This window comes from Spinacia oleracea, chromosome 3, assembly GCF_020520425.1.
Source record: "Spinacia oleracea cultivar Varoflay chromosome 3, BTI_SOV_V1, whole genome shotgun sequence".
NCBI lineage: Eukaryota > Viridiplantae > Streptophyta > Magnoliopsida > Caryophyllales > Amaranthaceae > Spinacia > Spinacia oleracea.
In genome coordinates, this window is record NC_079489.1 from 143,107,250 (window position 1) to 143,121,446 (window position 14,197).

At 35.0% G+C, this 14,197-nt stretch overlaps 1 protein-coding gene across 4 annotated transcripts; it reads right to left on the reverse strand.

Moving 5' to 3' along the window:
* Window positions 1-1,398: 1,398 nt before the first annotated feature.
* On the reverse strand, window positions 1,399-8,000 carry LOC110777493 (transcription factor SPATULA). 4 transcript variants are annotated; one of them, XM_021982102.2, is made up of 8 exons: window positions 7,390-7,998; window positions 7,185-7,292; window positions 7,021-7,086; window positions 5,556-5,621; window positions 2,584-2,913; window positions 2,454-2,496; window positions 1,817-1,937; window positions 1,399-1,709 (listed from the first exon to the last, which is right to left on the reverse strand). In XM_021982102.2, the coding sequence occupies exons 1-8, from the start codon at window positions 7,777-7,779 to the stop codon at window positions 1,670-1,672; spliced, it is 1,164 nt and encodes a 387-aa protein (XP_021837794.1). In that variant the 5' UTR covers window positions 7,780-7,998; the 3' UTR covers window positions 1,399-1,669. The 4 variants fall into 4 exon arrangements, with proteins under 4 accessions (XP_021837794.1, XP_021837797.1, XP_021837795.1 ...); XM_021982105.2 differs by lacking the exon at window positions 1,817-1,937 and having other exon boundaries at window positions 2,454-2,491; window positions 7,390-8,000; XM_021982103.2 differs by lacking the exon at window positions 1,817-1,937 and having other exon boundaries at window positions 7,390-8,000.
* Between the last annotated feature and the right edge of the window lie 6,197 nt (window positions 8,001-14,197).

Genomic DNA, 14,197 nt, shown 5'->3' on the forward strand with positions numbered 1-14,197 from the left:
GTACCATGTTTCCGTTTCCGGCAACATCTACGACTTGGATAATATTCATATTTCCGATACGATCCATATTTCCGTTTCCGGCAATATCATCGTTTCCGGAGTATTCATTTCTTGCCTGTGACGATCTTAGCTCCCACTGAAACCAAGATCCGTCGGTTCCGAATATTCATAGATGGAGTATTTAATGCCTTTAAATACTTGATCCGTTTACGTACTATTTGTGTGACCCTACGGGTTCAGTCAAGAGTAAGCTGTGGATTAATATCATTAATTCCACTTGAACTGAAGCGGCCTCTAGCTAGGCATTCAGCTCACTTGATCTCACTGAATTATTAACTTGTTAATTAATAATGAACCGCATTTATTAGACTTAACATAGAATGCATACTTGGACCAAGGGCATTATTTCCTTCAATTTAATGATATTATTGCATACGTCAGGGGTGTTTGGTGCATTTTGGAAAGTTTAAGGGTATTTGGTGCATTAAAGTAAACCTCAGGGGCATTTGGTGAAAAATCCGAATTTTTAATTATTTTTTATATGGAGTAGAGGTAGGTGGGTTAATAGGGGTGGAGTGAGAAATAATATAATATTGTTAGAATATTTCCATTTCTAGAAACAAGTCAAGTATTAAGAGACGACCCGATAAGAAAAACAAGTCAAATATTCCGAGACGGAGGGAGTATATAATAACGGAAGTACTTCAATTTGACCATTTTTAATAGTTGGTTGAACTAATTAACATGTGCTTGTTGCGCTCACTTGACACCCAAAATATGTTGTACGGAGTAACTTGTTGATAAGGGCAAGTAATTACAAAGTATTTCATCTCAATTGGTCGAAGGGTCTCCTAAGTTCATTTTTCTTTCCTTAAAAAAAATTAACTGATCGACTCATAATAAGTGACCTCCACCCAACCCACTCTGATCTCAATGTTTGTTTCGGTAATAGAAAATAATAACCCATAGATTGTTGTTTTTAACCAATTGTCTGTTGGTTCAGTGGTGATTGAGGCTGAACTTGGTAGGGAGAACCCGTGTTCGATCCCTCGCAACAACAATTGGGAGGGGACTGAAACCTATCCACTCAAAACTCACCCCGAATTAGCCATAAGAATGAACCGTATGGTACACCAAAAAAAATTAGATTGTTGCTTTTAACCCTATATGGTAGACACTATAAGAGCCTTGTCCATTAAGATTAAAGACCCTGTGAGCCTACTACCCGTTAGACTATCCTATCTAATAACCAGGCCTATGCAGAATAACATACAAACCCAATAGAATGTGGCAAGTAATACACACAACCTTAAAGGTTGAGCGAAAACAACAATCGATCATGCATATATGCTCCAAACCAAAAAAGCAAAGGGGGGTGGGGTGATTGTGCATTGTACAGAACAAAAGGTTAATCACATTATCAGTGTGCATCATGTGACATAAATCATAATGTATTTCCTTAAACAGGATTAAAGAAATATTCAGACTAACCCAAAAGATTACATTAATTAAGGTGGTAGTGAACGAAAGAGAGATTCGATTCTCTTATCAAACTCTATCATCAATATTGGTAGTAACAGGCTAACTATCAACAGGAACAGAGGGGAGTTAAATACATACGGAGTACGGAACCTAGCTAAGACGACTAAGGTTGTCATGCTGGACTGGTTTATCTTGTCATTTGGGCACCACTAGTTGATCCTAACAGCCTGTTAAAGATGCAAAACGTCATAATAAAATCAGAGTTCTATGTAAAACATGATAAAATATGGGGTTCATCCAACAAGATTATCATCAAATTCAATTTTATTTATACCCGCTAAAGTTACTGGAAATCAGATGATTCTGTCCCGAGTTACTCTCAAGAATAGTCGATCCATGTTTTTGATGCATCCATTCGTCAACAGAGTTGTGTCCTAGCCTCGTAGAAGTTGTGACTACACCCAAATTCAAAATTTCCCGACATTCAAAACTGAACTCATTGGACATCTTATTTAATAAAAACGGAATATTGTGAAATACTACATTTAAGTTTGATGGTTTTGTGAATTGCTATATTTTATTTTATTTTTTTAATTTAACTACCTTATATAAGTTTGGTGTGTTTGACTAACACTATCATTTGACGTTGGTCGGTAATGTTTTCCGTCGTGTATTTCTTCTATTCTTCTAAATAGCTCTGTTCAATTGCCGTTTTGTTCATTTGTTATATATTAAATAACCGCTGTAGTGGGGCCCACACACGGAAAATTTTAACGACAAACGTCAAAATGGTAGTGTTGGTCAAACAAACCAAACATATAAGGTAGTTAAATTTAACATTTAAAAGGTAGCAATTCACAAAACCTCTAAACTTAAAGGTAGTGTATCACCAAATTTCCTAATGAAAAATACGCAAAAGGAAATAAAATTAACAGCAATGTAAACAACACATAGCAAGGCAGAAAACATACCTAAAGAGTTTGTCGCAATATTGTCATGAGGCATGCTTCTTTCCTTCACACAAAACAAGTAAAGATGGCATAAAATGTATTGTTTATTTAAAGGGGTCAGTTGATTTTGGTTAAACAAATTTAATTTTACCTGTGCAGAGTTACGAAGTTGCAACGGGTGAAAATTAGCAGGAACACAAGATTCGAGTCCAAACGACATGGCCTCGACATCGGTTTTGCTAGGAAGAGCCGGTAAAGAGGGCCTCACCGAGGAAGTACACTGGTTGGGCAGATTCAACATAGTATTTGATGTTTCTGGTATTGTGTTTAGTGTATTTGTCATGTTAAGATCATAGGAACCACCACCGTCATTATCATAATCATCACTCCCCATTTGAAAAATCTGAGAAGGGTGCAAAATCTCTTGTCCTTCAGGTAGAGACATAGGGTGCAAATTCAATCCACTTCTCATTGATAGCATCTGAAATTTTCATTAATTGTCAAAAAGAGTGAGATTAGTACTCTAATGATGACTCTAATTGACTCCACGATGTTGCTCAACATTCTCTACTCGTTTACCAAAAATCTTCTACGGAAAGTGGGAGGATACATAAAGGAGCCTGAGACTCTAACGGCGTGTTTGATAGCTGGCATAAATGGTGTTACTGGGAAAAAAAAAAATTGTATGTAAATTTGTAAGGAAAATCAACATTCATTCCCATGATAACGTTAGTTCACTCAAAATTATACTTTCTCTATTTTTTAATACTCGCAACGTTTGGATATGTTACACTATTCACATATTCTACTTTGACTACTATTGTTGGTGATTTATATGTAAGATAAAACATAGTCATGTGAGATTTTATTAGATTCTTTTCAATTTGTGTTTTCAAAATATTAACTTTTTATAATATTTGCTTAAAATAATTAAAGATATTAGTGATTAAAGTTTTACATATCATGAGCGAAAGTGACAAACATTGCGAGTATTAAAAAACCGAAAGGAGTATCTTTATCTTTATAAATTTTCATTACCGTCCAATACCATTTGAGAAGTGGTATTAGGTGGGAATGCAAATTTACGAAGAAAACCAACAAGTTTGAGACACAATTTCATTACCATGGACATCATTTTTTTTAATTGTCAAATAACACTTTGATTTTATTCTCATTCCCAACGTTTTTACCGGCTACCAAACGGGCGAGGATACAGAGTAGGATCTAGGTAACCCGTATTTGTCGTACTACACTAAACGCGTTGCATACCTAGACACTTTGGCTATAATTAATATCATCTTCGGATGCTTTTTAATTATATGAAAAAAAAAACCATAATAATCTATGAATTTGAAACATAAGCACCCATATTAATCGAGTTTGGGGAATGGATCGGTTGAATATTAGCACCGATGACCGCAGCAGCATACAAGAAGACACCACATGGCCATACCTCTAAGTCTCTAATCTGTTTCCTGAAAACCAGGATACATTACAGAAGAAGACCATTTGGTTTGTAACCATCAATGCATCATAATTGATGGACTTAATTTCTTGTTTCCTTCCTGCCTGTTGCATTGGCAATTATTATGGTAGAGTATATTGATGAGGGTATACTAACAAATTTGATGAGGGTATACTTTGACCGGAAACTAATCCGGCACTATTACCATTACAAGTTCAAACTAAATACTCCCTCCGTATTTATTTAAAGGATACACTTGCCTTTTCTGGCCGTATTTATTTAAGAGATACACTTGTTATTTTTAGTACTCCGTAACTTATCAACCCTACCATCTAATTAAATAATCTATCTACACCCATCCCCCACCCTCCCACCCCCTAAAATGACATGGTCCCCACTTGTTTTACTTATTAAAATATCTATCTAACCCCACTTGTTTTATTACTTTATTTCATTCAATTCTTTTTCTTAATACCCGTACCCGGCCAAGTGTATCTCTTAAATAAATACGGAGGGAGTAGAACAAACATTTTTTAAAGTAATCTCATCCAATACTTAATCCCGCAACTCTCATTCCATTTACCAGAATTCTTTGCACCTCAATATAGGGGTCTCCAAAACCCCATGAAAACAAACAAATAATCGTATCAAAATTATCATGAATGAATAGCGGAAAAATTTGTCAAAAATTACCTTATAAAAGAAATTGTTGTAACTACATTGTGAAAACTTTATGTTTGTATTTTAGCTAGTAACGCACTACGGTCGGCACAGAGTTTAACGAATGTGAGTTAATTTTATTTAAACAAAGAAACAAGGGGGTGTAAGTGTAGATTACGCAATTGGAGTAAAAGATAATGGAAGTATTAAATATGACTGGTATGATATAATAGACTAGTGAGGTCCACGGGGAAAGAAGAAAATTACTAAGAGGGAAAGTTTCAACAAATGGATAGTGCGTCACTTAGGCCCTGTTTTGTTAGACTTATTTTGACTTATTTCAGAAAAAATAAGTTCAGATAATATAAGTTCAGCAAAAATAAGTTTTTTTCAAAGATTTTCACACACAAATAAGTTTATTTCAAACAAAATAAGTTTTCTTCAGATAAAATAAGTTCAGTTAAATTCAAATAAGTTCAGATAAGTTCATATAATATAAGTTCAGTCAAGATAAGTCCAAGAAATTGGAGCCTTAACAAAATGCGATAGATTATAGAACATGCACCACTTAATAAAATATGGAGGGAGTAATACCTTTGGTCGAGTTATAAACTCAAACCCGAATTCCGACATTGACTTTACTGTGTATATCATGTCATCTAATTACCGATTAAAGTCACCGTGGAAATTCGTGTTCAACATTAATACCTCTTAAGATCAAAATTCCAGGAACGTACAATTTGATAAGGTAGAGTAAGTCTTTGTCTAGTGGTAAGAGGTTTCAAATCTCAATCCTAGTGGTACGCATGTGCCCTACTCTAACGTTAGCCTTTTGCAGGTAATTTGATTTTAAGACTTGACAACTTGACATCGACCTCATGATTATTAATAATTATGGTTTGAAATTTTAACTATTTATGCTTTAAGAGTATAGTGAAAACACAAACAATATTTAAAAGAATATACACATACCAACACGATAACATTCAAGTGCATACCTGAACCTGCAACTGTAGCTGCTTCAAATACTCTATCGCTTCATCCAGCATTGAAGCCTTATCCGTCTACTCTCGTCATTTATAATCAACAACAAACAATTTATAATTATGAACATCAATTGAGAACAATCTAACAAGATTATAAATGACTTTGAATTTTAAATTACAATAGTGTGTGAAGAATAACCAATGAAACCTTATCCGATTGGTTAAGATTGAGACCTATGTAGACAATATGTCTCATGTTTAAATTCTACCACTATTTGTAATGTATATTGCGCTAATAACCTTAGTCGCACAAGAAAAAAAAACATTACGAAGTATATATATATGCTCTCGGTGTCTAATGTTCCGTTCTACTCCCTCCGTGTCTTTTTGTTTTTTACGTTTTCTTTTTTGGGTATCTCAAAATGTTCTTTACATTTCCTTTTATATTATCACATAAATTATTTAATATTCTATCAAAATTTGTGACCAAAATTATTTTAACCAATTAAATTCATTGGGGTATGTAATCTCTCACACTTTTCCATTGGGACATTAAATGTTTTTCATATTCTCAGTGTCAGAATTTCGATAAAAGTGAAAACATTATAAATAAACGTAATTTGCTTTGTTAAAATACAAAAATAGAGGAATTTCAATGCACATTAATTAATAGTTAAAACGCGTGCAAAACAACAAACGTAAAAAGCAAAAAGAGACGGAGGGAGTATTCGACTTATTTTATTTAAGTTATACTTCCTCAGGTTCTTTTTTAAATGACACAGTTATTTAAGCTCGTTTATCAATACAAGATTTCAAACAATAATATCTCCAATGAATAAGAAAAAATTATAAAAAATTAAACAAAACTATGGTTTTTCTTAAAATAAATCATAAAAGAATGTCAAAAAAATTGTGTAAATAGTGTCTAAAATGCAATTGTTTCATGTAAATAACGACATAATTTCCCTCCGTTAATAAATAAGTGTCCACTTTGGATATTTACACGAGATTTAATAAAACTGAATTGTGTGTAAGAGTAATGACTGATAATGTTTTATTTGGGGAAAGGAAAAAATATATAATTTTTTAATGTTAAAAGTATAAATAAAAAGGACGTGAGGATTGAAAAGTGGAAAAAGTGTAAGAAAAAAGTAATAATGATTTATAGAAAAGTGGGAAAAATGCGTGGAAAAGTGGAAAAAGTGTATAGAAATGCGGCAAAGATATATGTATAAAAATGGAAACTAGACGCTTATAAGAAAACGCTATTTATGGGAACTAGACACTTATTTAGGAGCGGATGGAATATCTAAACTTATTTTACTCGAACTACTTATTCGTGGGTGAAAAATGAAATGTAAGAAGAAAAAAAAAAAAATTATTTCTGAATTTAGATAAACTTCTTTGGTTTAAAGTAACTCAAAATAAGTTAAACGGACCATAACCTTAATCCAAACATTTAACAACGGAAATTCACCTTGTTTGAGTTGGGGATTAAATTCTGCAACGCTTTCATCTTCTCATTGATCTTGCTTCTCCTCCTCTGTTATTCATAAATTACAAATCAATTAAAACAAGGTTATAAATATTTCATAAAATATATAAATTAATTAAAACTAAATTAGCTTCCATAAATAAAACCTTTTCGGATAAATTATGAACTTCAGCAGCTCTGCTTCTCTTAGACTGATTTCGCAACTGCTGTTGTTTCGTCTCCTCCTCCTCTCCCACCGCCACGTCATTCCCTTCCTGCAACAATTAAAAAGAGGAACATAAAATTAAAATAAAATAAAACAAAACAAAATAAAAAAGAGTGTTGACGTGTTGTTGTTTTTCAAAAGGGAACCTCGCTTTCGCATTCGTTATCTTCAGCATAATCGTTGTTATCGAAGCTTCGTAACTGAGCCGAACTGGATAACGACTCGGACGACAAATTCGAAGCGGCAGGGACAGGAAAAATGACGCCGTTTAAGGTAGTATTATTATGAGAGATCCGGTCGACAGCAAGCCGGTTAGAAGCAGGAATGTTCTGAAGAAGAGAGGCGAAACAGGGGAGTTGATCCTGTGCATGCGTCCTCATGAGAGGAGATGGTGAAGGCGCAGAAATGAACGGTTGAGGTTGTGATGAAGAGGAAGATGAACCGTGGAGGATTTGGCGGAGGAAAATGGAGATATCATCGGGTGGTTGTTGTTGTGGAGGAGAAGATGAAGAGTTGTTTGTAATTGTAAATACCATTTTTATGAGTTTGTCTGGGTTTGTGAGAAGAGAAATGATTATGGATGGAAGAAAATTAGGGAGGAAGCAGTCATTATAGGAAGTGGAGTACGAGTATTTTAAATTTTTTTCATATGATAGGGGGGTGCACAACTGTGCAAGAGGGGAGAGTTGATAGTTTGAACTTTGAAGCTTAATGCAGAAAGATGGTGACGATATATTGTGGGGCTGGCTGTTTTTATTCCTTGTTATTTTTTTTGATTTGTATACTTTATTGGTGCTCTTTGACCTGCACCAAGTTTAATAAAGATAACTAGTGTTTCGTTCGGGTGATGTCCGAATTACTCCCTTTTGGATTTATTTAAGAGATACACTTGGTTGGTAGGATACGGGTAATAAGAAGAAAAAAATTAAATGAAATAAAGTAATAAAATAAGTGGGGTTGAGTAAATATTTTAATAAGAAAAACAAGTGGGGACTATATCATTTTAGGGAGTGAGGGGTTGGGGGTGGGGTGTAGATATATTATTTAATTAGATTGTATGGTTGATAAGTTATTAAAAATGACAAGTGTATCTCTTAAATAAATACGTCCGGAAAAGGCAAATGTATCCTTTAAATAAATACAGAGGGAGTACTACTTTAAAAACCATACAGAGTATACATGTGGTGTGTAACTGTATATCAGTGGCGGTGGCAGGAATTTTCCGTTAAGGATTCGATTTAGTTAATTGATCAAAATTTTCAAAAAAAGTGAATAAAAATAAAGCCCCTTAAACTACTGAGATATTTTTGTTTTAAAAAAAGACAGCACCTAAAAAAAATAGAGAAACACGCAATTGCATATAACTATATTTAAATTATTAACTTCTCCAGATTCACGAAGTCCAGTAGGGTTTCAGTTGAACCCACTGAACCCCTACTGGCACCGCCATTAATGTATATTGAAGTATGTAAAAGCTGATGTATCATACACTTGGATATTCCAAGTTATATGTCGGAGTATTTATTTGCAATAAAGATCCTATATAATGGTTAGCTCAACTTTTCATGTAACAGCTCCCATGTTCGAATTTTATTGCAATAAATTTTTTATGTATGTTATATGGAGTAGGGGTAAAAGTTTTGTAGCAAAAAACCGAAAACCGAACCGAACCAAATTGAATAAGAAATTCGGTTCGATTTTTTTCCTATTTGGTTAGGTTTGAACTAAGATTTTCAAAAATTTGGTTTTACGGTTTGGATTAGAATGAAAAGTGTAAAACCGAATAAATCGAACTAAAACCGAATAAATCGGACTTCGCTAAAACGTATAATAAGGGTCCGAAAATTGGCTAAAATAGGTATAATATAAGCCCAAAAACAGGCCCAAATGAAAGACCCATGAAAATTTGTTTTTATGGTTTGGATTGGACTAAAAATTAAAAATCTGGTTTGGTTTGGTTTGGATTAAAAGATTATTTGATTTGAATTCGATTTCAAAAAATGAAAACTGAATTAGTTCGGTTCGGATTCAGTTTGAACCTTAATCCAAACCGAATACCGAACATTCACCCCTAATATGGGGTATATATTCCTTGCTAAGGAGATAACGTGACTTATTCTAATGATTGGAGAGTTTCACGTGACACGCATATGTTATTCTGGAGTAGTATAGATTACTTGGAGTAGTATAGATTTGATTTTATTAAAATTTCTATTACATAAGTTGTGTTATTCTGTGCATCTAATCCACATTTTATATTATTGAGGCTTATTTCGCCTTTCGCAAAAATTATTAAAATAAAGATATTTTGATTTGAAACCATAGGACCAAGGGTCCAAGACTAATCTAAGAAAATCTTATTAAAATAAATCATGAAAAAAAAGGGGAGAAAGTATTTTTTGAAAGAGAAACATTTTGCTACATGAATGAAGTGGGTGAGAGAGCATATATTTAGTTTAAAACCAAATGATTGGCCATTTGGCCATCCGTCAGACTAATAATTTTTGCTTCAAAATTCCTAATGTCAGTTTAAAGCTTTGAACTCCACCCCTTTGTGCTCCACATGTGAAGCATCTTGTTATGTAATGTACTCAACTTCGTAAATAATCTACTCCACAACCTTCTTATTATTACTACTCCCTCCGTTTCATAATTACAGTCCTGTTTGATCAAAAATACGGATTTTAAGAAAAAATGAATATAGTACATGGAAAAGTGGAATAAAGTACAAATGATGATTGAGTTGTATAGAAAAGTGGAATAAAGTACATGGAAAAGAGAATATAGTACATGGAAAAATGGAATATAGTACATGTGTGGGGTTTTCAATGCATTTTTAATTAATACTCCCTCTGTCCCTTAATACTTGCACCGTTTTGATTTTTTGCACTATTCACATAATTCACTTTGACCATATTTTATTTCTAGTATATGAAAATAAATGTTATTATATAATATATTGTTGGCTTCATCTTAATATATATTTTCATAATATTAAAAAAAAAAAATTTATAATATGTAGTTGAAGATATTGATGGTCAAAGATGTGCATTGGCAAGCGTGTCCGGTCAAAACGGTGCGAGTATTAAGGGACGGAGGGAGTATAATACATGCACTACGACAGAAAATGCTTTTAATAGCGCTTAATAATGATTTTAATAGCGCTTCTTGAAGCTCTGTTGATGGCTCCGCTATTAAAAGTAAAAGGTACCTTTAATAGCGCTTTTGAAAAGCGTTGTCATATGTAATATTAGGATAATTCAAATGTTTCTTTCATATCACATTATAAGCGCTATTAAAGAAACCCTGTTAAACATTTAACGCCAACTTTTAAATTATTTTCTAATGGCAGATGTATATGAAGCTCTATCAAAGGTTTTTTTATTATTATTTATAATATACGTGAAAAATATTTTTTTTGCCACAAAATAACACCATATATTGAAGCATAGTAAATAGTTGAAAAATAATTTCCAAACCTTAATTTAAAGAATTTTTGCAATTGTCACCCTAATAAAACCGATTACATAGATCCAAACTAAAATTCTTAACATTAAACTACGTAAAATACATTAATTAATAGTCTTATGTTTGTTGGTTCCTTCAACATGACAGGCTTAAGTCATATCACCTTATCAAAAATAAACCTAAGTCCACTAGCTGGGTAGCAAGGGAAGTCAGGATCGAATCCACAGGGAAACATTGTTCTTTCTATACTAATCAACTAATCTAGACTATTGGGAAACAAGAGTTGGTTGGTTTGTATACTAAGACGTACTACGACAATAATTAAACAATTAAGAATTCAGATATTAAAGGATCTAGGGCATAGGTTCACCAACAAATAACAATCCAGGATGATAATCAATCGACAATAATCAATAAAGTAATTAATTAGACTAGCATGCTCTCTCGAATCGATACTAATCATAGACTTAGAATTAACGGGCTCTCGCTACGTATTAATCCTAATTCCACCTATTGACACAAGCCTAAACATCAAATTGCATCTCTCGAATCTTAACTTGATATTGCTAGACTATCACAATTAAACCTGCGCAAATCTAATCGCATAGTAGAATAAACCAATCAATAGGAATCAATTACAATACCAACAATCAACAATATTCAATCATCCCTTCATAATTATTCATGGATCCCCAAACCCTAGAAATTAGACTACTCACACATATTACCAATAAACTAAGCAATTAATATGATTGAAAACATGATTAAAGCAAAATAATAAATTAAAGTAAGAAGCAATACCTAATTGAAGAACAATGAAATAAGAAAGCTTGAATTTTTGATTGGAAATAAAAACTAAGTGTTTAGAACAATTTAGAGAAAATAAAACTAAGCTTAGGAAAATAAACTAAGTTCTTAATACTAGAATCAAAGATGTCTACTAAAAATAAAAGGGCTAGTATTTATAGTTTGCCCAAAATACAAGCCAAAAGCCGGAAATAAAACTCGCGAAATACGCTGGAAGTTGGCGTCGCCCAATCGGGCGAAGTGCTCGAAAGTCTGCCCGATCGGGCCAAAATCCGCCCGATCGGGCGGTTTGCGAATAGTCCACAACAGCACCAGAATGACCGCCCGATCCGGACTGGGCGAAGCTCGCCCGATCGGGCGCGCGTTGACGACTTCAAAGTTCCTTTATTTCGCCCGATCTTCTCACTTTGCCCTCGGCTCAAAGGGAGATTTGCAAAAGTCATCACCCTTCGCCCATATCACCAAGTCTAACTCTCGGGGCTCAATCGTAAGCATCTAAGGCTCCCGAAAGTCGACGCTAGTTGTCCCGAACTTCCTCGAGCTCGTGTTGTGGCCTAAATCACCATGAAACGGGTCTAAAAAGACCAATTTCTCACTAATCAATCCTGAAACTCAAGGCACACTCAATGACAAAGATTAGTACTGAAAACAGCTCCTAAGATCTCATTTGATGAATAAAAGTACTAAGGGACGGGGGTAAAACTCTATATAAATTACACATATCAAACTCCCCCAAGCTAGATCCTTGCTTGTTCCTAAGCAAGGAAATCATCGATGAATACAAGATCAACTTCACCCCTAACATATTCCAAAACAAAAGACATAATTCAAGGCAAAATGCAACGAGCATGCATCAATGTCAACCAATCAAATCCACCCAACCACAAATTCTCCCTAACAATCGTCACGCAACGCGAACCACAAGTGCACAATGAAATTCAAGACTAGTGCTCACACACTCGTCACTCATTTATGTGGCGGGTAAAGGATGTACCCGTTCGCTCTCCTCCCAACATATAAGTGAAAAATGCCCTCCCAAACTCACAACACTCGTGTGTCTAGAAAAACATACACTCAACCTAGTAGTCGACTCGAAAAAATGTGTCATGTCATAACTTGCATTGATAAACAACTACTTTCATATTAGTACGACTCTATGCACAAAGGTCGGAAGGTCTTCAAAGCTTGTAATGATAGGCTTAGGTAAGGTGCGGTAAATTTGGGTAAAATGTGAGCTTAAAGCCTTGGCTTTGGGGAGCATAAATCCTAGCAACCCATGATCAACCAAAATAATGACCACAACTCTCCCACTCTATACATGACAAAACAACAAATAACCAACACCATACTTTCTTTCCTTTTTTCACCATTATAACCAACCACTCATAAGGATATGAAATTACAAAACTTGAGTGGAACAATACTTTGAAATTTCTGAGAGTAACAAAAAAAACAACAATCGTGATAAGAAGAACTCCCTTTTTTTTTTCTTCCAATACTCAATATGCTCAAAATGTTCCACACTACAACTCCCTCACCTCACTACTATTAGCTCCCCCAAGCTAGGCTTGGGACAAGTAACCAATGGAGCTTTCACGGGCTTGTAATATGGTTAGTCACCGAATAAAGGGCACAAGCACAACATGGGTAGAAAAATAGGGAACAAATGTATCTAATTTCATCTGAAGGCTACCTAAATAGAAAAATGCATTCGTCCTCCTCACTGTGCATGTATATGAGTCATAAAACATTACTGATAGTTGCAAACCAATACTCAAAATCAACGACACACCAGGAAACTATCACACATTCCTAACCAAGTCAACTAGCCAAGCACCAAGTCCACAAATAGTTAGTCAGAGTTGACTCATGCTATGGCATCAAAGTAATCGAATATCAAATCTTGGCTAACACATCCACATTGCTCGTCATCAAATACCAAGAATCAAAACAATTTTGAATCAAAGGGGCACAGGGAAGCATGATTTTGTATTCATCGGAACGTGTTTTTGTATTTTTTTTTAAAGCAATAAACTAATCTAGAAAGCAATAACACACCAAAATAAACACACAAATAATAAGAAAATACAAAAATGAAAAGAAAACATACCTAATATGTACAAGTAAGTGAAACACCCCTCCAAACTAAATCAGACAATGTCCTCATTGGCTCAAGGGGTACCGAACCATCTCGATCATCCTTAGCATCATTGATGGCCTTGACCATCATCACCATCATCACCACCGCGACCACCATGACCGCTAGGGCCTTCTCCATACCCACCGTAGTAGTGGGTGGGTGTGAAACTGCCCATGGCACCGGGAGCTCCATATCCCTCCGCGGGATAGGTAAACCACATCCTGAGGAATATAGCCCTGCCTGGCGTACTGATCATAAATAGGGAACATGGCTCTCTGGTGATCACTCGCAAACTGATCAAATCCGATCCCGAGCCTGCCCAACCGCTCCTGAATGAAGCGCTGCTCCTCCTCTGGTGTCGGGCCACCCTGTTTCCTCCCCTCATCCTCACGACGCCCCCTCCTAAAGTAGGTGCGAGGCTCGGGCTGAAACTGGTGGTGGGTCGGGCTGGGGCTCAGGCTCCTGCTCTTGCTCAACCCCAACATACAAATAGTGAGCCTGGCCGGGTCTAAAACGGGTGCGGCCCTGAGGGTCAGGCA

Excerpts from the sequence above, each read along its gene's own strand:
- LOC110777493 (XM_021982102.2), bottom strand. The coding sequence starts at position 7,779 with ATGGTATTTACAATTACAAACAACTCTTCATCTTCTCCTCCACAACAA. Across the intron at positions 2,914-5,555 it reads AGCTACAGTTGCAGGTTCAG|ATGCTATCAATGAGAAGTGG; the intron begins GTATGCACTTGA and ends TGAAAATTTCAG. Across the intron at positions 2,497-2,583 it reads AACTTCGTAACTCTGCACAG|GAAAGAAGCATGCCTCATGA; the intron begins GTAAAATTAAAT and ends TTTTGTGTGAAG.